This window comes from Odocoileus virginianus, chromosome 6 (genome assembly GCF_023699985.2).
Source record: "Odocoileus virginianus isolate 20LAN1187 ecotype Illinois chromosome 6, Ovbor_1.2, whole genome shotgun sequence".
NCBI classification, from domain to species: Eukaryota; Metazoa; Chordata; class Mammalia; order Artiodactyla; family Cervidae; genus Odocoileus; species Odocoileus virginianus.
The window spans coordinates 64,306,704-64,328,701 of record NC_069679.1 but is presented as its reverse complement, the minus strand read 5'-3'; the positions used below and the strand labels follow the sequence as shown (position 1 = coordinate 64,328,701).

General features: G+C 51.3%; 1 protein-coding gene across 1 annotated transcript in view; it reads left to right on the top strand.

Moving 5' to 3' along the window:
* The window catches only part of SPTB (spectrin beta, erythrocytic), a 126,895-nt gene that overhangs the window by 80,612 nt on the left and 24,285 nt on the right, over positions 1-21,998 (top strand). Inside the window, exons 8-22 of the mRNA XM_070469485.1 lie at positions 148-260; positions 1,236-1,423; positions 3,118-3,235; positions 4,298-4,456; positions 5,490-5,792; positions 6,840-6,990; positions 7,636-8,506; positions 9,514-9,651; positions 14,168-14,924; positions 15,541-15,743; positions 15,840-15,930; positions 17,191-17,337; positions 18,153-18,416; positions 18,774-18,980; positions 19,403-19,492. Of these exons, the coding sequence (XP_070325586.1) occupies positions 148-260; positions 1,236-1,423; positions 3,118-3,235; positions 4,298-4,456; positions 5,490-5,792; positions 6,840-6,990; positions 7,636-8,506; positions 9,514-9,651; positions 14,168-14,924; positions 15,541-15,743; positions 15,840-15,930; positions 17,191-17,337; positions 18,153-18,416; positions 18,774-18,980; positions 19,403-19,492 (3,800 nt within the window). The remainder of the gene's footprint in view (positions 1-147; positions 261-1,235; positions 1,424-3,117; positions 3,236-4,297; positions 4,457-5,489; positions 5,793-6,839; positions 6,991-7,635; positions 8,507-9,513; positions 9,652-14,167; positions 14,925-15,540; positions 15,744-15,839; positions 15,931-17,190; positions 17,338-18,152; positions 18,417-18,773; positions 18,981-19,402; positions 19,493-21,998) is intronic.

Genomic DNA, 21,998 nt, shown 5'->3' with positions numbered 1-21,998 from the left:
CAACCGCAGCCCATTCCTCTTCCACTCTCACCTGTCACTCAGTACGTGTAGTTGAACTTTGTGCTGGAGACACAGGGAGATGAACCCCTTGAGCCTGACATTTCCAGCTTCTAACTGGTCCTGAGAGCCCACACTTTCCCCTTGCAGATGTCTTCACAGAAAACCCTGATGAGAAATCCATCATTACCTATGTGGTGGCGTTTTACCACTACTTTTCCAAGATGAAGGTGCTGGCGGTGGAGGGCAAACGAGTCGGTAAGGTATGGAGCTTCTGTGAAACCAGGGCCCCCGGATCCCTGCTCACTGTGCAAAGGCCTTGACAGACACTCCCTTTCTCTCCTAAGAGCTTTATGTCTGGACCCCAGCCATAGAAAAGGGCTCACATCACTCCCACCAACCTCCTCTGAAGCCAAGCATCGCCACATTAATGGCTCCCAAGCTGAATTCCAGCGCAGGTTGATAATCTGTCCTCAATGAGGTCATAACTTCCTCCTGCAGACCTATATCTCATGAACATTCCCTCAGGAACAAAACGGGCTTTTACTTGTTAGTCTATTGTGGTGTCAGATCTCTCAGGCTCCCATAGCCTACCCGGGAGCCACACCATTCTACAGACCCTCATGCTGGGTCCTCAGCCCCTCCAGGGTACGGACCATTTCTCATTCATCTTTGTGCACTGGTGTTGAGCAAAGGCAGTGCCTAGAAGCCTTCCATCCTTGTTGTTCAGTCACTCAGTCACACTCAACTCTGCAACCATGGACTGCAGCATGCCAGGTCTCCCCCGTCCCTCTCCATCTCCCGGAGCTTGCTCAAACTCCTGTCCATAGAGTCAGTGATGCCATCCAACCATCTCATCCTCTGTGGCCCCCTTCTCCTCATGCCCTCAATCTTTCCCAGCATCAGGGTCTTTTCCAATGACCTTGATCCTTAATACCCATTTTTAAACAAACAGGACTTTGGCTCCTCTGGTGACTGATGTCCTGGGACAGTGAGCTTTCCAGTCTTTTACAGGATGCAGGAGGGGGGAGCTGCTCCTGATCCCAAACACACCAGGTCCCTCCTGCACCTCCTATCCAGCCCTCTACTCAGCAGTGATCTTGGGCTCTGGGGACAAAGCCAACATAAACACTCTAGGGATTTCGAGGAGGAGGACCACCTAGACTGTGGTCCCCGTTGGCGTCCTCACTGACATCCTCACCCTTCTCATGAGGATGAGTCACAAGGTGATTCCCTAGGTAATTGACCACGCCATTGAGACCGAGAAGATGATTGAGAAGTACAGTGGGCTGGCCTCGGACCTGCTCACCTGGATTGAGCAGACCATCACTGTCCTGAATAGCCGCAAGTTCGCCAACTCCCTGGCCGGTGTCCAGCAGCAGCTTCAGGCCTTCAGCACCTACCGCACCATCGAGAAGCCACCCAAGTAAGGGCCCGAGCACCCGGGAGGGTGGGCATCAACTGCTGAGAAATGACCTCCCAAAGATGGGAGGGCCTGGAGAAGGGATCCGGGAGGCATATTCTGGAGGTTAGAGAGCTGCCTGCCTGTCACCTGCTTTATCCCGTCTTGTCTCCCTGCTCCCAAGCTGTCAGCCTGCAGGAAATGGGTATTGAGTAACCCCTGACTCATAGCCAAGGGAAGTACTTTCTCAGATCTAGATCCCTGAATGGGGAGCAGGAGTGAAATCTCAGGCTTCAGAGTCTCTTCAAAGAGCCTGTGCTGGAGACTTCCCCTTCCCTGCGTGGCGAGCTGCGAGTTTGTTCTCTGGTAACGACCTCTGCATCTGCAGCCCCAGAGCTCGCCACGTGCAGCCTCCTTGATCATCAGACACATCCTTCTTCTTCTCTCCCGTCTGTCACTGCTCATCCATCAGCAGAGCACTTAGCCTGCCTCTCGGGACTTCTGCTCCACTGCGGTGTGTGCAGGGCCTGTGTGCACATATGCACATGCAAATACAGCCATGCATGTGCACACACATGCACATGTACACACACGGCATTCTAGCTCGCCTGCCCTCAGCTTGTCCAGCTCCCCTGAAGCGGATCTCTAGCTCATCGGTGGTACCTGTGCTTTGCTTCTCCCCTGCTCATTCATTCATGACTTGCTAACAGGGAAAGGCCAGATGCGGAGTCTAGAATGTACTATAAATAAATGTCTGATTTCTGGCCTGACACTAACCATGTTTAAAGTCCTAAATCCAATCCAAGTAATATCTCCCGTGAGTCTACCAGGCACTGCACCCAGGGGTGGTATCTCTTGGCTGCGTGAGACAGTGCTTGAGGTCACAGCCTCCTTGACGTGCCTATGAGCCGCAGGTATATGGGCTGGCCTCGGGCTGGCCTGGGGACCTTGCTTACCATCTGATCTGCAGCTGCCACAAGGAGGAGGAAAAAGTGGGTAGATACTTGGCCACTTGCAGAAATGGGAAAATACTCAGTTACCTGGAGCTCATCTGGACACTGGGTTCCAGACATCCATCCTGCTGCCATCCTCCCCTTCCCCTGAGATCCTCCCAGAGCCCAGCCTTTCCTCCCCCCTCAGAAGCATCTGGACTTTTGGACAGTTGTCAGGACAGCCGACTCATTAGTACTCAGGTGAAAGTTGCTTTCTGTGCAATATGTTCTTACGTGGATAATGCTGCTTCAAAGGGTTATTGACTCACACCATAAAAAACTGAGTAAAGAGCTAGTCAGGAGCCTTTAGCATTTGTAGAACAGGGAAGAAGTTCTTTGTATTGATTGGTAAAACTTGATACCTACAGGAATTTCCAGAACACTTAGCCATTCCCCCGTGGAAACAAATGATAAACAAACACTGCAGTAGTTGTGTTTTCTTTGATTTATGTTGCAAATACTCAGCCCCTATTAGGTCTCAGTTGGTGAGTATGATAGACTAATGTTGTAAGAGGTAAAACGTATAGATCCTCTATCTTTTTTTACTTTTTAAAATTTTACTGAAGTATAGTTAATTTACAATGTTGTGTTTCTTTTTACTTTTTAAAGAGAAATATGCTTTGCTATCCAAGCTCCCAAGATGCCAGGGTTCCATGTTTACTTAAAAAAGGAAAATTGGCTGTGGGAATCTCAACACTCATCACCCAAACTCTGTTTTTTCAACAGGTTTCAGGAGAAGGGGAATCTGGAAGTCCTACTTTTTACCATCCAGTCCCGGATGAGAGCCAACAATCAGAAAGTGTATACGCCCCATGATGGGAAACTGGTGTCCGACATCAACCGGGTACAGCGGCGTTTTTCATTTCACGTTGCCAGGGGGTTGATTCAGCTCCTGAGAGCAGCACAGGAGATGGTCCCTGGAAAGGGTTCGGTCCAGCCACTCTGTGCTGTTGTTAGTGACACAGCTGGCTATTGAGGGTGCTGTCTGAGCCCAGCCCTGAGAGGTCAGACTCGACCCACCATCCTTCCATTCAGGGATGGGGAGAGGGGCAAGATAGGAGACAGGGATGAAGAGGTACAAACTACTACCTATCAAATAAATAAGATACAAGGATTTAATGTACAGTATAAGGAATGTAGCCCATATTTTATGATAACTTTATCTATATAAATATTGAATCACTATGTTATACACCTGAAACTAATACAATACCGTGAGTCAACTATACTTTAATTTAGAAAAAATAAAAAAGAAAAAGAGGCAGTTGCTACACAGTTCCAGCTCAAATGCTATGAGAATGGGGATTCAGCAGGCTTGCCAGTGGGTTAACTGAGCTTCTCCTAATGAGGGCATAGGGAATGGTTCCTGGGTAGGGGTAAGCCAAGCCACTCTGTGCTGTTAACAATGCCCAGCTGGCTGTTGGGGGTACTATCCAAGTGTGGCACTGAGAGGTCAGGCTCTACCCACTGTCCACCTGTGCAGTCCCCTCCTCAGATGCCCAGAGTCCAGTTTATAGCCTGTTCTCTATAGAACCTGGAGGGCTTTTAGGGAATATCAACTACTTTTAATGAAGGCGAATGCCTTGTGACACTTTGGAGATTTGGAGGCCTACCACCACCTGGAAATTCCATTGGAATGGTGGTGGCCATTTACTCAGCAGGAATTTACTGAGCACCCACAGAGGCAATAACACTATATGAGACCAAGACCGATTTACGGGAAGGCCAGTTTAGGGGAAGAGGGGACTGGGAGGTCGTAATCAGTGCTCCCTGAATCTTCAGTTGGCTTAAACAGGAAAACTGGAAGGCTAGGTTCTGTCTAGATTCCTCAAATCACTCAGTCCTGGTGAAAGAGTTGGGATGGTACCCCCAAATCCCAAGAGCTCTCCTCTGCCACCCCATACAGGCCTGGGAAAGCCTGGAGGAAGCTGAGTACCAGCGGGAGCTGGCCCTGAGGGGTGAGCTCATCCGGCAGGAGAAGCTGGAGCAGCTGGCCCGGCGCTTTGACAGAAAAGCTGCCATGAGAGAGACGTGGCTCAGCGAAAACCAGCGCCTCGTGGCCCAGGTAGTGGGGTGCACTTGGCACTGCGACGGTGGGGTGGGCGGAGTGGGGTAAGCCTCTCCACGGGCCTTGCATCCCTGCTCCCTGTGATTGGGTGGGTCAGGATTGACATCTGAAAAGGAACTCTCCCAGCTCGATTAAGTCTCACTTTTTAATTATTTATTTTTGGCTGCCCTGGGTCTTCATTGCAGTGCATGGGCTTAGTTGCAGCATGTGGGCTATTAGTTCCCCTCCAGGGATCGAACCTGGGCCCCCTGCATTAGAAGCATGGAGTCTTATCCACTGGACCTCCAGGGAATTCCCTATTAAGTCTCATTTTAGGAAAGAGCCACACAATCCAAAAATGGCCCCAAAGGCTATCCCCCATGAACCATGAGCATCACCCAGAGCCAGAGTTCAAGTCGACATTTCAGGGGTCCTCTGGGGATGCAATAGAAGCCGTGCACCTTGTGAGTGTCAGACATGCCCCTTGGACTCTGGCCTTCAGGACTGTGTCACATTTCACTAGCTAAAACCTGACCCCAGGACTGATTCTCCATGAGAGCGTCTGTCCCTTCCCACTTGGATCTTGGCATCAAATCAATTCCATCCGGAAGGGCGAAAGCAAGCATTCTGAAAGAACTGGAGAGTATGCAGTTACCCCAGAGAGCACGGGGCAAGCCCTCTGGGTGCAGCTGCAGGGTTTCCAGTAAGAAGCCCCTTCCTGCCCAGAATGGGGCAGGTCCCTCCAGGCAGGGTGGTGAGTGCCAGCAGGTGGGAAAAGAGCTCTGTCAGTGATAGTCACCCAGTGTTATACCCACACGGATGGCGCAGTGAGTAAAATCACGAGCTTCTTGCAAAGCTTCTTATGAGACATTTAGTCTTTGGAACTCGTCGCTGATAAGATAGGCTGAAAAAGATGGCAGAAGTAACCTTTTGGGAAAGAACTTTTTTCTACAGAAGTTGCTCCTAAAAGACCTGCAGTTTCTCTGAGCTTGGGGACCAACCAAGAGGACCCTAACCAAGCTGCCTGTTTTCCTTCCTCCCTGGGGGACAGGATAACTTCGGGTACGACCTGGCAGCAGTGGAGGCCGCCAAGAAGAAGCACGAGGCCATCGAGACAGACACGGCCGCCTACGAGGAGCGGGTGCGGGCCCTGGAGGACTTGGCCCAGGAGCTGGAGCTGGAGAACTACCATGACCAGAAGCGCATCACGGCCCGCAAGGACAACATCCTGCGCCTGTGGGACTACCTGCAGGAGCTGCTGGGGGCCCGGCGCCAGAGGCTGGAGAAGACACTGGACCTGCAGAAGCTCTTCCAGGACATGCTGCATAGCATTGATTGGATGGACGGGATCAAGGTGGGCCCGGGCACCCTGCCCCACCCCCACCCCACCCCGTCCCCCTGGGGCTTCAGCGAGCTGTGCTTCCATAGGCACCTCCCAGCCCCACGGCCGAGTCAGAGCAGAGCATCTAAGGCAGCAGAGTGTCTGATGGCATCTGCCTCTCCACGGCTTGGCTTGCTCTGCTCCAGTCTGCTGTATCCCCAGTGATCAAGAAATCTGGGGTTCAGAGTTAACACAGGTGCCGGCCTGCAGGGCCTGGACGAGACAGACCTCCCTCAGGAGCCTGGAGAATCACTGAGGAATCACGATCTGTCTCTAGTTGGCATCCAGACCTTGGCATCCAGGGCCCCTGAGAAGTCTGAGTCTCCTCTCTCACTATCACGGTGGCTCTCAACTGAGGATGCACATCAGACTGACCGGGGCTTGCCTTTTTTTTTTTTTTTTTTTTAGATTTTCTGATATAGGCCATTTTTTAACATCTTTTTTTCTTTTTTATTTATTTTCATTGGAGGCTAATTACTTTACAGTATTGTGGTGGTTTTTGCCATACATTCACATGAATCAGCTGTGGGTGTACATGTGTTCCCTATGCTGAAGATATAGGCCATTTTTAAAGTCTTTGTTGAATTTGTTGCAGTGTTGCTTATGTTTTATATTCCGGTTTTTTGGCCCTGAGGCATGTAGGATCTTAGCTCCCCGACCAGGGATCAAACCCATATCCCCTGTACTGGAAGGTGAAGTCTTACTCTCTGGACCATGAGGGAAGTCCCCCATGGAACTTTCTGAAAATACGTACACCCAGGTCCCACCCCTGGGGCACATGGGCAGACTGAGTGTAGGGCTTGAACTCTTGAAAGATGCTCCCTGGATGATTCTGATGGGCACCCCCAGTGGATGCTCCTGCTCTGTAGCCTCTTTCCCATTGAGCAGCTGCATTTTCCAGCTGCATCTGACACCCTGGTCCCCAGTGCCCTGGACCCTCACTTCGGAAGGTTATTCTCCTAGCACATGGGTCTCTCCACCTCTCCTGACTCCCTCTGCCCTGTCTGTCCTCTTCGCCAGGCTCACCTCTTGTCTGCTGAGTTTGGAAAGCACTTGTTGGAGGTCGAGGACTTGCTACAGAAACACAAGTTGATGGAGGCTGACATTGCCATCCAAGGGGACAAAGTGAAGGCCATCACCACAGCCACCCTGCAGTTCACTGAGGGGTCAGGTGAGGCTGCGGGTTGAGGTTTTTCTGTTGAGGCTTCTGGCCCAACACTCCAGCACCCCAGGGTGGATAAGTCTAGCTGTAGAATTCTGCCTCTTTCATCAACACGTGGTATAAGAAAGAAGTTTGAGGGAGAGCAAAATTGTTCAGAAAGCAGGTGACTGCTTCGGTCATCTATTATCAGAAAGGTGTGTAAGCACCAAGAAGGCATCCTTCGTCTTTCATTCTCTTGGCTAGTTTAAGTTATGGTGGAGACAAGCTAGGTTTATAGCTTCTGGTCTTAGATAGGTGACCCCTGCTGCCTCTCGGAAGAATCATCTGGAAATTAATGCCTGGGTCTTTTAAAAAATAATTTCACATTGTGCATTTCTACTGAGAGTTGATCCAACTTTTAACCTCTCTTATTCCTGGAGTTTTAGTGGGAACTAATCCCACTAATTCCTGAAGATTTAGTGGAAACTCATTATAAAGAACTAATTAAAAGCCTGTCCTCTGGGCAACTGAGACCTCCTGCATCCCAATCCCATCCCAATCCCCAGTGAGATGGCAGGTTCTAGGTGTGGTTCTAGTCTGGCACCTGATCTGAAGCTTGCGCAGAGATAATGAAGCCCTTACCTTCTTTGTCCTTCCTCTTCCCATGTCACCCAGGGTACCAGCCTTGTGACCCCCAGGTCATCCGGGATCGTGTCAGCCACCTGGAAAAGTGCTTCGAGGAGCTGAGCAACACGGCAGCTGGGCGCAAGGCCCAGCTGGAGCAGTCCAAGCAGCTCTGTAAGTTCTTCTGGGAGATGGATGAGGCCGAGAGCTGGATCAAGGAGAAGGAGCAGATTTACTCCTCCCTGGACTATGGCAAGGACCTGACCAGCGTGCTCATCCTGCAGCGTAAGCACAAGGCCTTTGAGGATGAGCTGCGCGGGCTGGATGCCCACCTAGACCAGATCTTCCGGGAGGCTGAGGACATGGTGGCACGCAAGCAGTTTGGGTACGAGCGGATTGAGGTCCGGATCAAGAAGGTGTCTGACCAGTGGAATGAGCTGAAGGACCTGGCTGCCTTTTGCAAGAAAAACCTCCAGGACACTGAGAACTTCTTCCAGTTCCAGGGCGACGCGGATGATCTGAAGGCCTGGCTACAGGACGCCCACCGGCTGCTCTCAGGGGAAGATGTGGGGCAGGATGAAGGGGCCACACGGGCCCTGGAGAAAAAACACAAGGACTTCCTGGAGGAGCTGGAGGAGAGCCGCGGAGTGATGCAGCACCTGGAACAGCAGGCGCAGGACTTTCCCCCAGGGTTCCAGGATTCCCCAGATGTGACCAACCGGCTGCAGGCCCTCCGGGATCTCTACCAGCAGGTGGTGGCCCAGGCAGACTTGCGGCGGCAGAGGCTGCAGGATGCCCTGGACCTGTACACGGTGTTTGGGGAGACAGACGCCTGTTTGCTGTGGATGGGCGAGAAGGAGAAGTGGCTGGCCCAGATGGAGATCCCGGACACACTGGAGGATCTGGAGGTCGTGCAGCACAGGTCAGAGCTGGCCCTCCCCTCTCACCGCCCCCTACAGTCTGCGCTCCTAGTCCCCAGACAGCCTCCAGATCAGCAAGCCTCTCTCTGAGAGGCTGTAGGACACCCTTTGTCCCAGAGGCCAGGCACCAAGAGTCATGAGTTCTCATCTGGCTTTGGGTACTTCACCCCCGGGGCCTTTCCCAAAGGGGCTCTTTCTAGTTCAAGTGTTCGATGACTTTTCAGTGACAGCAGCCTTTGTTCAAATGAATTGTATATGGGACCCCTGATATGTAACACAGAGGAAAGCGGAGGGGACATGACTAAGGGGGAGGTGAGCGGGAAGACCCCATAAGCTCTTTTGGCGGCAGTCCCTAAACCACATGAACCCTCGGGGGCCTCAGAGACCAGTTTGTAAACTGTCAGTCCAAGGCCACTCTCATTTCCAGTATTGGAGTTCCATCAGCACTCCGGCATGGCAAGGCTTGCCCCCAGCATCCTGAGTACAGAATCCAAGGAGCTAAGAGCAAGAGGCTACTCCTTGAGCCTGCCCTGGTGGTCCCATGCTGATGCTGGAGGGACCTGGGCTCTTATCTCAGAGGAGTCAGCTTTCATAACACAGGATTCCCACAGCCTCAGTAGTTCACCCTTCTCCTCCCCAGGATGGACCACCTGACTGAGGAGGTATCCTTCAGGTGGAGGCAGTGGAATTAGGGTTCATGAACAGCAGCTGAGCCAGTGGAGGTGTGGCAGATGGTTTCTGTGGCCGTCAACACCGCCCACACCTCATTTTTCCTCCATCTCTGTTGAGACATTGGCCTGTATAAGTAACCAGGTCTCTCCTAGCCTCATCCAGGAAATGCTAAACCAAGAAACTGGACCCATGAACCAGAAAAGAGGGCGTGTCAGCACACCTTTCTCCTTTCTCCCCTCTTACCTGGTGGAAGGAGGTAGAAGAAGAAAGCAAGAGCGGGGCAGAAAGCAAAAGCCGCTGCTGCCTTAGCAATCCTCATTTTCTCTGTCCACATCAGGTTCGACATCCTGGACCAGGAGATGAAGACGTTGATGAGTCAGATTGATGGCGTGAACCTTGCTGCCAACAGCCTGGTAGAGAGCAATCACCCACGCAGTGCGGAAGTGAAGAAGTGCCAGGATAACCTGAACACCAGGTGGGGTGTGGTGAGCACTTGGAGATGGGGGCTTCTTTTCTGGCACATCTGTGGGGTGTGGCCCAGAAGTCAGGAGGCCTGCTGTGTGTGCCAGGTTTGTACCCTCAGAGTTCCTGCCTCCATCTACCATGGTCTCCTTCTGACCCTGGAGCTATAGCCCCAGGGAGGAGGGACCTGGGTGGTGACCAGCCCAGGGAAAGAGATGTGTTCCCAGAGCTGCAGTGCTGTGCCTGGAATGGGTGTGTGCTGAGCAATGGAGGAAATGCCCTGAGTGCATCCACAGTTAGAATCAGGCCATGTGGTTCTCAGGCCACATTTCCCTGGCCGTTCTTAGGCAGGGAAGATTGCTTTCTGAGAGCTCTTAAGTACTGTCCTTAAAAGAAAGCTCCTGCTTGTGCCAAAATGCAGCATTGATAATGACACTGGCTTGAATGAAGAGGAGAATTAGCAAGAAGCCTTGAGCACACGTCATGGCCAGAAGGAAAAACAGGCCCTAAGGAGCCTTTGGAGAGGGACTGCTTTCAGTACAGGATGTGATTGCCACGGGATCCTTGGGAGTCTCTGAGGACAGTGCATGCACCTATGTTCCGTTCAGTATCCTGGGCTCTACATGCGCAGCACCACGTTCACTGCCGCCACTGAACCCTGCCTGTTCCCCACACCTGCCTGAACCCTGCTCTGCCTGAGGCAACCTGGGAGGTGGGGTTAGGGAAGACTTGGCTGTAAAGAAAAGGAGCAGCACAGAGAGCTTAAGAGGAGGCAAGGGGTAACCCCCTAATACTTGGGAGCCACCAGATTGTCTCAGCATCCACCCCACTTGGGGTCAGTCTCTTTTGTTAGAAAGTTGGATCTCATCATGAGTGGAAATCTGCCTCCTTGAAATTTATGTACATCGGTTCTGGACTCTGCCTATTAGAGATACTGAAACTTACTCCAATTCTTCTTCCACGTGATAGCTCTTTGACTTTTTAAAGACAATTGTCCCCCTTCACCTGCACCCACGGTCCTGCCTCCATGTAGGTGCCATTCTCTCTACAGGGTCCATCCTCCTCCAACAATATGGTCTAAATTGTGGTTGTACTGTGGCCAGTACAGGTTTCTCTCCCTCCCAGTTTCCAGGATGAAAAAGTATCTTTCCTTGACTGATTTAGAGCTTCATACTCTACCTTTTATTATAATTACTTTCATCTTTTAAGAAATTTTCTACTAGACTGTAAGTGAATGAAGAGCAGTATCTTATAGCGTCCACAGTATTTTATACACTGCCCACAGTATCTTATACAGTGTCCACAGTATTTTATACAGTGTCCATGGTATCTTCTATAGCGTCTATAGCTCTGAGCACCAAGATTTTATTGTCTGAGGCTCCCTCTGTTGGGAATATTCTTTTCACAGGTATCCTCACTCCCACACGTTACTCAGATCTCAGGTCATGTCCACTTCTTGGTGCAGTTCACAATGACCAACCCATTCACAGTATCACCTCCTCCTTCCCATCCAGCTCCTCTGCCTCAATACCTTTTTCTTGCTTCCTTTTAATTTTAAAGATTTTTAAAAATTGTTTATTTATTTTTGGCTGCACTGGGTCTTCATTGCTGCATGCAGGTTTTCTGTAGTTGCAAAAAGCGGAGTCCACTCTCTAGTTGCAGTGAGCAGGGGTTATTCTCTCATTGAAGTGGCTTCTCTTGTTGTGGAGCCCAGGCTTTAGGCATGTGGGCTTCAATAGTTGCCATCCACAGGCCTTAGAAGTTACAGAAAAAGGGCTTAGATGCCCCAAAGAATGTGGGATCTTCCTGGACCAGAAAGTGAACCCATGTCCCCTGCATTGGCAGGCAGATTCTCAATCACTAGACCACCAGGGAAGTCCCCCTTTTCTTCCCCTTTAAATTGGATTTTTTAAAACGGTTTATTTGGGGGGTTTTGGTCATACCACATAGCATGTGAGATATTAGTCTCCCAACCTGGTATTGAAGCAGCGTCCCCTGCATTACAAGTGCTGAGTCTTAACCACTGGACCACCAAAGACTGGTGCTTAACTTTTCTCCTTTGTACTTGTCACCACTTGATGGAGTAAACACGTACTTGCCTCTGGCCATTTGAATGGGAGCACTTTACTTCATCTGTGGTTCTATCCCCAGAGCCTAGAACAGTGACTGGCACGAGACATGTACGTGATGGTTGTGTGATGTGAGTGACTGAGGACAGAACTGAAATGTGCCAGGATCTGCACTAAGTCACTCAGTACTTACTGCATATGTGATTACCTCCCACCATACACATTCTGGTTGGCCAATATTATCTTATAATATCTTGGGCCCAGGACCACACCTGGACTCCTGACATGGTCTGGCCATTACTGCCTAGAGCAGCTCTAACAACGTCCCCCCTTTTGGAGATGGTGCAGGGGAGGGGAAGGTGGGTTTGGGAGGCAGACTAGACCCAAATGTCACCCTGTCCCCTATGTGGCACTTGCCTGGTGTCTGCAGTGAGGCCATACCAAGAAAAGCCTGGAAAGTCACCATGGAACCCCCTTCCTAGGGGCACTGCCAGATGGTCTCCTATGGCTTCTGGATGGAGCTGGGAGGCCTCCCAGCCCTGGGGCACCTCGCTTTCCTTTCACAGTAGTTTCAGATCACCTTGCGGGGAACCTCCAGCCCTTTTCCCTTAACATCCAGCCTCAGCAGCATCCATGTAACAGGCACAAAACTCCCCAGAGGTCGGGGGCCTTACCTCTGGACTCGTCTCCCCTCTTTCCTGGAATTTCCCATCCTTTCTCTGGGCTCGTCCTCCTCTCTCTCTTGGAATTCCCAATCCTTCCCAGCCCTCCTCCCACTGCTTTGCAGACCTGTCTTCCACCCCCAGACTGAGGTCGCCCTGGGAATGCCCACAATGCGCTCTACCCAGTCCATCTGCCTCCTCCGTCCACTTCCATCCCAGGCTTCAGAGATGAGTGACTCAGGGCCCGCTCCTTAAATAGCTCACTGCTGGTGATGCATTCACTGAAGCACAGCTCAGATGACCACCGTGAAACCTGCCCTTACCACCCCTCCTGCTCCTCACAGCTCCCTTAGTCCTCTCTGCCTGGTGTGTGCTGTGTACGTTGTACTTTACACTATGGTTGTTTGATGAGTTTATCCTACTTTCTTTCTAACTCATACACTCTGTGGAGCAAAGTCTGGCTATGACTGTATCTTCCCAAAGGCCCAAAGCCAGAGCAAAGTCTGGCTGTGACCGTATGTTCCCAAAGCTCTTCATAATGCTTATACATTGTGGATATTCAAGAGAGATGAGCTCAATTAGCGACTGCACATTCAGTGTACTCTCATGTGCTTCCAGTTCACAGTGATGCAGAGTGAGTAAACCCAGGTCCAGGGGAGGTGTCCCTGGTGGTGTGGGCCCAGGCTATTGAGCGGCTCTTTAGAAGAGGCTTACTGTGGGCTGCAGACCAGTCGCAGGACATCTGCCCGACTTTTGCACACTCCCCAGGTTCATTCCACACTGCACATGAAGGTTAAGATGATGTTTTAATTACAATCCCAGTTTCTCCTTCCCTCTTCTTCTTCTTCCTTCTCTTCACTACAACTCTTTTCTTTGACAGCCATGCTGGCTTTCCTTAGGCCCAGGGCACTTAGAACATGGTCTTAGACATTTGTGTGGTTCCTCTGTGGCAGCTGGGATCCTGTGTCATAAAGCTTTCTTATGATTGATAATGGGGCATTTCTAATTATTTTCAGTATAAGCATACCTCAGAAATAATGTGGGTTCAGTTGCAGGCCACCTCAATAATCAAATATCAAAATAAAATGAGTCACACACAAATTTGGGGAGTTCCCAGTGCATATAAAAGTTGTTTACACAATACTGTAGTCTACTAAGTGTGCAACGTTATTATGCCTAGGAAAACAACGTACAAACATTAATTTAAAAATACTTTATCACTAAAAAATGCTCATCCTCTGAGCCTTCAGTGACTCATAACCTTTTTGCAATAGTAACATCAAAGATCACTGCCCACAGAGCACCATACAAGTATAATAATGAGAGAGTTTGAAATATTGCAGTAACTACCAAAATATGATAGACATGAAGTGAGCAAATGTTACAAAAATGGCACTAATAGATGTCTCAACAAAGGATTGCTACAAATCCTCGATTCATAAAAGAAAACAAAAACAAAAAAGCCCCATAGTATCTGTGAAGTACAGTAAAGCAAAGCTGAATAAAACGAGATATGCTTGCATTTCAAAAAATCTGGGAAATTGTATGTTTGCCTGAATTTCAACTACATATAGAGCTTACATACAGAGCATCATGTTCCTTTATTGATGGTTGTAATAACATCACAGTTCGCCTCCTGCTAATGGAAGCTCTGGCAGTTCTGTTGTCTTGGGTAAAATTGGATAAACTGACTCATCACAGTTTGCTGGAGAGATGACTCTTTTTTCAGAAATCTGGAAGGGACACCCTGGGGGAAGAGTTAAGGAAGAGGCTGTCTGACTCCCATCTCCTTCGGCAGGTGGCAGGACTTCCAGACCATGGTGTCCGAACGGCGGGAGGCCGTGGACTCGGCCCTCCGGGTGCACAACTACTGCGTGGACTGTGAGGAGACTGGCAAGTGGATCGTGGACAAGACGAAGGTGGTGGAGTCCACAAAGGACCTGGGCCGGGACCTGGCAGGGGTCATTGCCATCCAGCGCAAGTTGTCGGGGCTGGAGCGTGACGTGGCTGCCATCCAGACCCGTTTGGGCATGCTGGAGCGGGAGTCACAGCGGTTGATGCAGTCACACCCCGAGCTGAAGACGGACATTGAGCAGAGGCAGGCGTACGTGGAGGAGCTGTGGCAGGGCCTAAAGCAGGCCTTGAAGAGCCAGGAGGCCTCCCTGGGGGAAGCCAGCCAGCTGCAGGCCTTCCTGCAGGATCTGGATGCCTTCCAGGCCTGGCTCTCCACGACCCAGAAGGATGTGGCCTCCAAGGACATGCCCGAGTCCCTCCCGGAGGCCGAGCAGCTCCTGCAGCAGCATGCGGCCATCAAGGACGACATCGACAGGCACCAGGAGAGCTACCAGAAAGTCAGGGTGTCTGGGGAGAGGGTGACCCATGGCCAGACGGACCCAGAGTACCTGCTCCTGGGCCAGCGGCTAGACGGCCTAGAGAAGGGCTGGGACGCCTTGAGCCGGATGTGGGAGAGCCGCAGCCAGGCCCTCACCCAGTGCCTCGGCTTCCAGGAGTTCCAGAAAGATGCCAAGCAGGCTGAGGCCATCCTCAGCAACCAGGTAGGGAGAGGCACTAGGGGCTGGGGGCATCTCTCAGGGCAAGAGAGAATTTGTAGGTTATCAGCCTGCAGAAGTGCTACAGGGCTCAGGGATCAAATTGTGCTTTTCTTAGATTCTCTCTAGTTCAGGGGACAGTCCTCTGTGTTCCTTATCATGTGCCCTTTCCAGTCCCGTGTCCCAAACTGTGTCTTATTCTTGGGCCAGTTAGAGGCTTGTTGTTCAGTCGCTCAGTCATGTCTGACTCTTTGTGACCCTATGGACTGCAGTGTACCAGGCTTCCCTGTCCTTCACCATCTCCTGGAGTTGGCTCAAACTCATGTGAGTTAGCGATGCCATCCAACCATCTCGTCTTCTGTTATCCCCTTTTCCTCTTGCCTTCAGAGAAGTGAATTTTTCCCCTGGGTGGCTCTCCTTCCAGGTGGCTTTTGGCACCCTGCTCATCAGGTGCCCTGAGCAGGGGCAGGGAACAGGGCTCAGGGACCTTCCTCCTTGCACAACTGCAGGGGCTGCCGTTCATGCTGTGACCTGCATGGCTGCACACACAGCTCCTGCCTGGCAAGGGCCCTCTCCTCCACCTCCTTACCTCCATGCCTTGTCTGGAAACTTGCTTCGACAGGAATATACCCTGGCTCATTTGGAGTTCCCAGACTCCCTAGAAGCTGCAGAGGCCGGGATCCGGAAGTTTGAGGATTTCTTGGTGTCTATGGAGAACAACCGGGATAAGGTTTTGAGTCCTGTGGACTCTGGCAACAAGCTGGTAGCTGAGGGGAACCTCTACTCAGACAAGATCAAGGAGAAGGTGCAGCTGATTGAGGACAGGTACTCTCTGCCCCAAGGGTCAGGGGGCCGGAGCCAGGTAGGGTAATGGTGCAGTCCACAGCACCCTCGTACTTGTGGTTCCGGCTTTCCTTGCAGGCACAGGAAGAACAATGAGAAGGCCCAAGAGTCCTCAGAGCTTCTGAAAGACAACCTAGAGCTCCAGAACTTCTTGCAGAACTGCCAGGAGGTAAGGCTCCAGCCAGGCTGGCCACTTTGCAGGAGATTCCCTCTAGGAGCATGGTGCCCTGGAGGTGGGAAGTCCTTTCTCACTCAGGAGTCTGGATTCCACGAGCAGGGAGCTCTGGGCACATGATGTTATTAAGTCCTTCATCCTCTAGAATCTTTGGTTTCACAATTTTTTTTTCAAATCTGTAAAGATATCTTTTAATTTGTCAAGTCTGGGGCAAGATTTCTCAAAAAGTGCCCTGAGGACTATCTGTATTAGAGTCACCTAGGGCCCTGGTCAGGGTTGGCCTGGAAGTCCTGTGACCTTTGCATCCATATGGGGCCCGGTGTGTACAAGGGCCTCATGTTTGGTTTATTACTCTGCTGTTGCCGTCTTGCAATTCTTAATGACTTTGAATATTCCCATTTTACACCAGGCCCTGCAAATTATGGAGCTGGTCCTGGCTCTAGTTGAATGCAGACTTCTGGGCCCCAGTTGGGCCCAGATGAATCAGAACTTAGGGGGTAAATGGAAAAAGAAAAAAAAGAACTTAGGGGGTGAGATAGAGAGCAGCATTCTCAACAAGCTTTTCGGTTGGAGAACCACTGACTCAGAAGGTCCTCACTCAGCCTGGGGTGAGCTCTCCAGGAAGATCTTTGCCCTGTACTCCTAGGCCTCTCCATGAACAATGCTTCCATGTGGAATGGGGCTTCCCCTGACATTTTTGTTGCTTCCATCATTGTACCCCTTTCCTCTCAACTCAAATGACTTTGCCCTCACCCATCTCGGCCCTTGGTACAAACCAAGCTTGGTGTAATGCCAAGACATCTTGGAAACATGAGAGACTTAATAGTTCTTCCTTCACTGTTATTATAGGATCTGCTCTTGGCTTTATCCTCAGATAACATTTTTTCACCCTACTGCCAAAGGGTGGGTTTAACCATCCATTCAGTAAACACATGTTGAGCTACTGCCAATAGACCAGGCCCTGTCCTCAGTCCTGGAAATGTGGAGAGAAGTGTGAATATCCCTGGTGTTGTACTGCACATGCTCTAGAGGGGAAGACACGGTGGTGCCTGTGTTTCAGCCCTGAGACCTTGCGGGTTAAGTTTCCTGTGCTGGGAGTTAGGGATCCCAAGTCAGAGGGGAGTACTCTGCTGTATTCATACTCCCTCCCCTTGGCCTTCTTCTGCAGCCAGAGGTGGGCAGCAGGTCCAGCCATGAGCCCCTGGCCAAAGAGGGACTCTCAGGGACCATGGATCCCATTCTTTCTGCCCACAGCTCACTCTCTGGATCAATGACAAGCTGCTAACATCTCAGGATGTCTCCTATGACGAAGCTCGAAACCTTCACAACAAATGGCTGAAGCACCAGGCATTCGTGGCGGAGCTGGCTTCCCACCAGGGGTGGCTGGAGAACCTTGACGCGGTGAGCAGAGCAATTGGTGGGGTCTCTGCATGGGGATTCTTCCTTGAGTGGGGCTGCACGTGGGGCACGGACACTGGCTGGGAGCTTGCCGAGCAGTATAGGTCCTGGATGTGAAAAACTTCTCCAAGTAGTGGTTAAGCCTTGGAACTCCTGATAATCCGATGTTAAGCATGCACAGAATGGGTGCCTCCTGTGGGTCACTTGAGTCTCGGGACAGTCCAGGACATTAAGAACACAGGGCCTGTGCGTCCAGTGCCAGGACAGCAGTAAATCTCTTGTCTGCCGTCCATCATCCTCACCAGGATGTCCTGCCTCTGCAGAGGCAGGGGGATCTCTGAGATGAGCAGAGTGGGCCAGGGACTACTGACCCTCATTGTTTGGATGGGCAGCACCACCAGGGAGCTGTCATTCATAACAGAGGTCCCATCTGTAATAAGCTTGTCCAGGGGCCCAAGTCAAAAATATGGCTGGAGTCAGGCCTGGAGGAAGAGAAAGAGAGGAGAAAGAGGAGCCTCTCACTCCTGTGACTGTCCGTAAAAAGCAGGCCTGGGAGCCACACGAGTTTGTGTCCATCGTGGTTAAGCATGGGGCTCCAAGCCAGGCTGCCTGAACCCTTAACCTCCATGTGCCTCAGTTTCTGCTGCAAATAACTCTGGAGGTGCAGAGTTTTTTGCTAAGCCTCACCCAAGTTCTAGGCAGATCCATTGCCTCACTGACCTCTCCTCAGTTAGCACTTGGCAACCACCTGGGGCAAGGGGGCTCTCTAAGGATCCTCTCCAAGGTCGTAGGGTGAACACTTCTCCTTCCCCACACAGGAAGGAAAGCAGCTGATGGAGGAGAAGCCTCAGTTTGCAGCCCTGGTGTCACAGAAGCTGGAAGCCCTGCACCGGCTCTGGGACGAGCTTCAGGCCAACACACAAGAGACGGCTCAGCACCTATCAGCTGCCAGGAGCTCCGACCTGCGCTCGCAGACCCAAGCTGACCTCAACAAGTGGATCCGGGCCATGGAGGACCAGCTGCAGTCGGACGACCTGGGCAAGGACCTGACCAGCGTCAACAGGATGCTGGCTAAGCTGAAGGCGAGTAAATGGGTTGCAGACTGGGGCCTTTGGCATGGAAGGAGTCTTGGCAGCAAATCTGCAACCTGAAAGGGAGTACCCTCCTGTCCCTTTAGCTAGGCTGGCTTTTATCACATCTCCCGGTTTGTAACCCAGCTCCTACCCTCTGCGGTGGGTAAGACAGGGTAATAAAAGCATGCGTGAGAAGTATAGCATAGGTGCTCAGAGGGGCAAAAGATGAGGTGGGGGAAATCCAAGAAGACTCCCTGGGGAAGGCTGAGTGCAAGCCAGGTCTTGGAGGATCGGTGGGACGTGGATGAGGAGGAGGGGCTGGCCAGGTGTACGGGCCGGTGCCAACACCATCCTCTCGTGTCCCAGCGCGTGGAGGACCAAGTGAATGTGCGCAAGGAGGAGCTGGAGGAGCTGTTCGCCCAGATGCCCTCGCTGGGAGAGGAGGCGGGGGATGAAGACCTGAGCATTGAGAAGCGGTTCCTGGATCTTCTGGAGCCCTTGGGGAGGAGGAAGAAGCAGCTGGAATCATCCAGAGCCAAGCTGCAGATCAGCCGGGACTTAGAGGATGAGACGGTGAGTGGGCGCAGCGGCCCCCCCTTCCCCAGCTGTCATCGGGGTGGCTGGCTGCCGCCCAGGGCAATTCTTGGCAGGCAAAGTCTGGTCATCTCACCACCTCATTTCATAGGGTGGTTGTAATGATTACATTTAATATAAAAGTAAGCCAGTGCCCTTTGAAGGGTGGCTCACTCGTGGCTCACGAGACAGACTTGGGCTTGAGGTCCAGCTAAGTTGCCACCTGTCTTGAAGTGACCAGGAGCAAGTTACTTGGAAGCTCGGTTCAAAGTATCAGAATGCCCCTCCTTTTACAAAACACTGATGGGGTGTTGGGAGGAACCAGAGGGACACGGGAGGCAGAGCTGTGTCTGGCCCGTGGGGAGCGATGGAAGGGTAACCGTGGTTGTCATCCGCTGTCCCCTGCCCTCTGGTCTCTGCAGCTCTGGGTGGAAGAGAGGCTGCCTCTGGCCCAGTCGACCGACTATGGCACTAACCTGCAAACCGTGCAGCTGTTCGTGAAAAAGAACCAGGTGGGTCCTGCCACCTGTCAGTCCCTCCTGCCCCCGCCACTCCCCAGCAGCAGCTTACAGACCCTTTCTTGTTGACAGTTCCAGGGTTCCCAGTCTGCGTGTGTATTCTCATGCAGCTTTGCTGATAGCAGAGGGAATTCTAGGGGAGCCATGGGAGGTGGTAAATGGGAATGGGGGTCCAGATGCTTTCGAACTTGGGGCCATTCGGGGACAGGTGAGTGTAGGACCTGGAGGCCGTGGCCTGGGCGTTCATGTGCTTTGTAGCTTCTGTATTCCGTGGCCTCCCTGAGAGGAGACTGATAGCTCCTGGGGTCTCTCCTGTCGCTGCTTTGTCCCTCTTTCAGAGCTAAACTTGACCTGTTAGGTCTCCTCAGGGCAAGTAGGCCTCCACTCTCTGAAACACATGAGGGTGCTTGTGGGGCTCTAACCCCCACTTCCTTTAGAGGAAGCCGCTAAACTTGGACTCTGAGCCACAGGAGCAAACATCCATTGGCTGTTCTACTGTTTTAGGCCTGATTGGGAACTTCTGTGTCCTTGGGCAGAAGCCTGGAAGCAAGCAAATGCTCTTCCTCTGTCCGGGCTGCAGGGAAGCCTGTGTCCTCTGGGAAGGCTGGTGGCATGGGTTTGTGGTCTGACCATGCGATCTGGCCAGGGGCTGACTGTACCCCTGCTCTTAGGCGGAGTCCGTCCTGGCTCAGGAAGTGGGGCAGCTGCAGTCTCGATCAGGGAGAATCTGGGAACTTAGAGAAGAGCGGAGTGTCCCAGAATGACAGTTGGTACTGCAGCAATGGGGAAGGAAGGTCATGGCAGACAGTACTTCCTTCTTCCAAAAATGCCAGCAGCCAACATCTTCCCACAGAACCCAGCAACTGTGCAAGGGCCTGAATTAATTATACTAAAAATGGTTTCTTGAAGGCTTCTTCTAACCCTTTGCTTCCAGTTGGCATGGTCATGGCACTGAGGCTCCAGTGGCAGCATGTAGGGACCCGAACTAGAAGGTGGTGGAGGTGGGGGTTCCACTAACACATCAACCTCCAGTTAAATGGGGAAGGCTGAGAGAAGATAATATCCTTGAGGCCTCAGTTTCCTCTACTATAAAATGAGCCAACTCTAGTCCTTTCAACATTCACTCCTTTAGCCTCAGAGTTACTGCCAAATGATTTTCACCTCCCCGAGCTGAAGATGGCTGTTTCAGGAGAAGGGCAAGAGTAATATGGATGGGGTTCCCCTTAACATGAAGGGAAAGACAGTCTCTTGGGTGAGCGTGGCTGCTCCAGTAAAGATGATTTTAGGCTAGCCTCACTAAAGCCGAAATCCCATTTTATCATCCCTTCTATTGCAGTGGTTTGTGTGCATCAGACTCACCCAGAGGGCTTGTTAGAACACACTTGGCCGGGCTCCACCCTAGATATTCTGCATCACACTCTGGGAGCAAAGCCTAATAGTTCGCGTTTCTATTAAGATCCTAGATGATGCTGATGCTGCTGGCCTGGAACCCCACTTTGAGAACCACTGCTCTAATGGCCATCACTGTGACTAGAACCCAACCTGCAAGGTGCCTCATGAAGGGTTCTCAACTCTAGCTGCACATTAAAATCACCCAAAGGGACCTTTAGACATACGAATGCCTGAGTCCCATCTCAGATCAATTAATCAGGATCTCTGGGAATGGGGTAGCCCTATCTATGTCTAGTTTCCCCCAGTAATTCAATGTTCAACCACTGTCCAGCCTGGCCTGGCTCCCACCTCCCCCTGAATCTTCTGTCTTACCCCTTTCACCCTCCTTCACAGTATTCAAGTTTGCCTGGCCCTTTGGACCATCCAGGTTTCCTTCCAGGGACTTCCTTGACACTGGCTCTGTCCACCTGCCATCAACATTCATCCTCCAAATCTCTCTGGGGTTTCTTTCTCTCATCAGTCACGTCTCACTCAGATGTTATCTATACAGAAAACCCTTCCTGGACCCCCAGCTAGAGTGGCCACTGCCACGCCTTGGAGAACAATCTTCATCTTTTTGCTTAAAAGGAGACAGAAATAGCTTTCTAATATACGTGAAGAGTTGATAGATCTCAGGGAAAGTAAACAGGCAAGTGGAATCTGACCCCCTGGGTTGTTTGAATACAATTGCAGAGACCATAGGAAATTGCCTGAATCAAGATTCCAAGCATCAGGTGTAAGGTGCCTTTCAACAAGCTAGGTGACTTACAGGTATTGATAGTTCCATGTATTTTGAATGCTGACAGTCACAACACTGGCCATGTATCCTGTTCTTGCCCATCACCAAAGTGGGAAGAAAATACCATGTTGGTAACCGAAGTCTCAAGCAGGAAATAATTCAAAGCTCAGAAAAGATTTGAGAAATAGAAACAGGAGAAAACAAAACAAAATCCTACCCTGAATAAGGAGCAACTGCTGACTATTGTTTTATACAGAGTAAAAGTTGCTAAAATCAGATCTCAGAAGGCCATTTTAAGAGTCATTTTCCTCTCCTCCACCACACACAGCT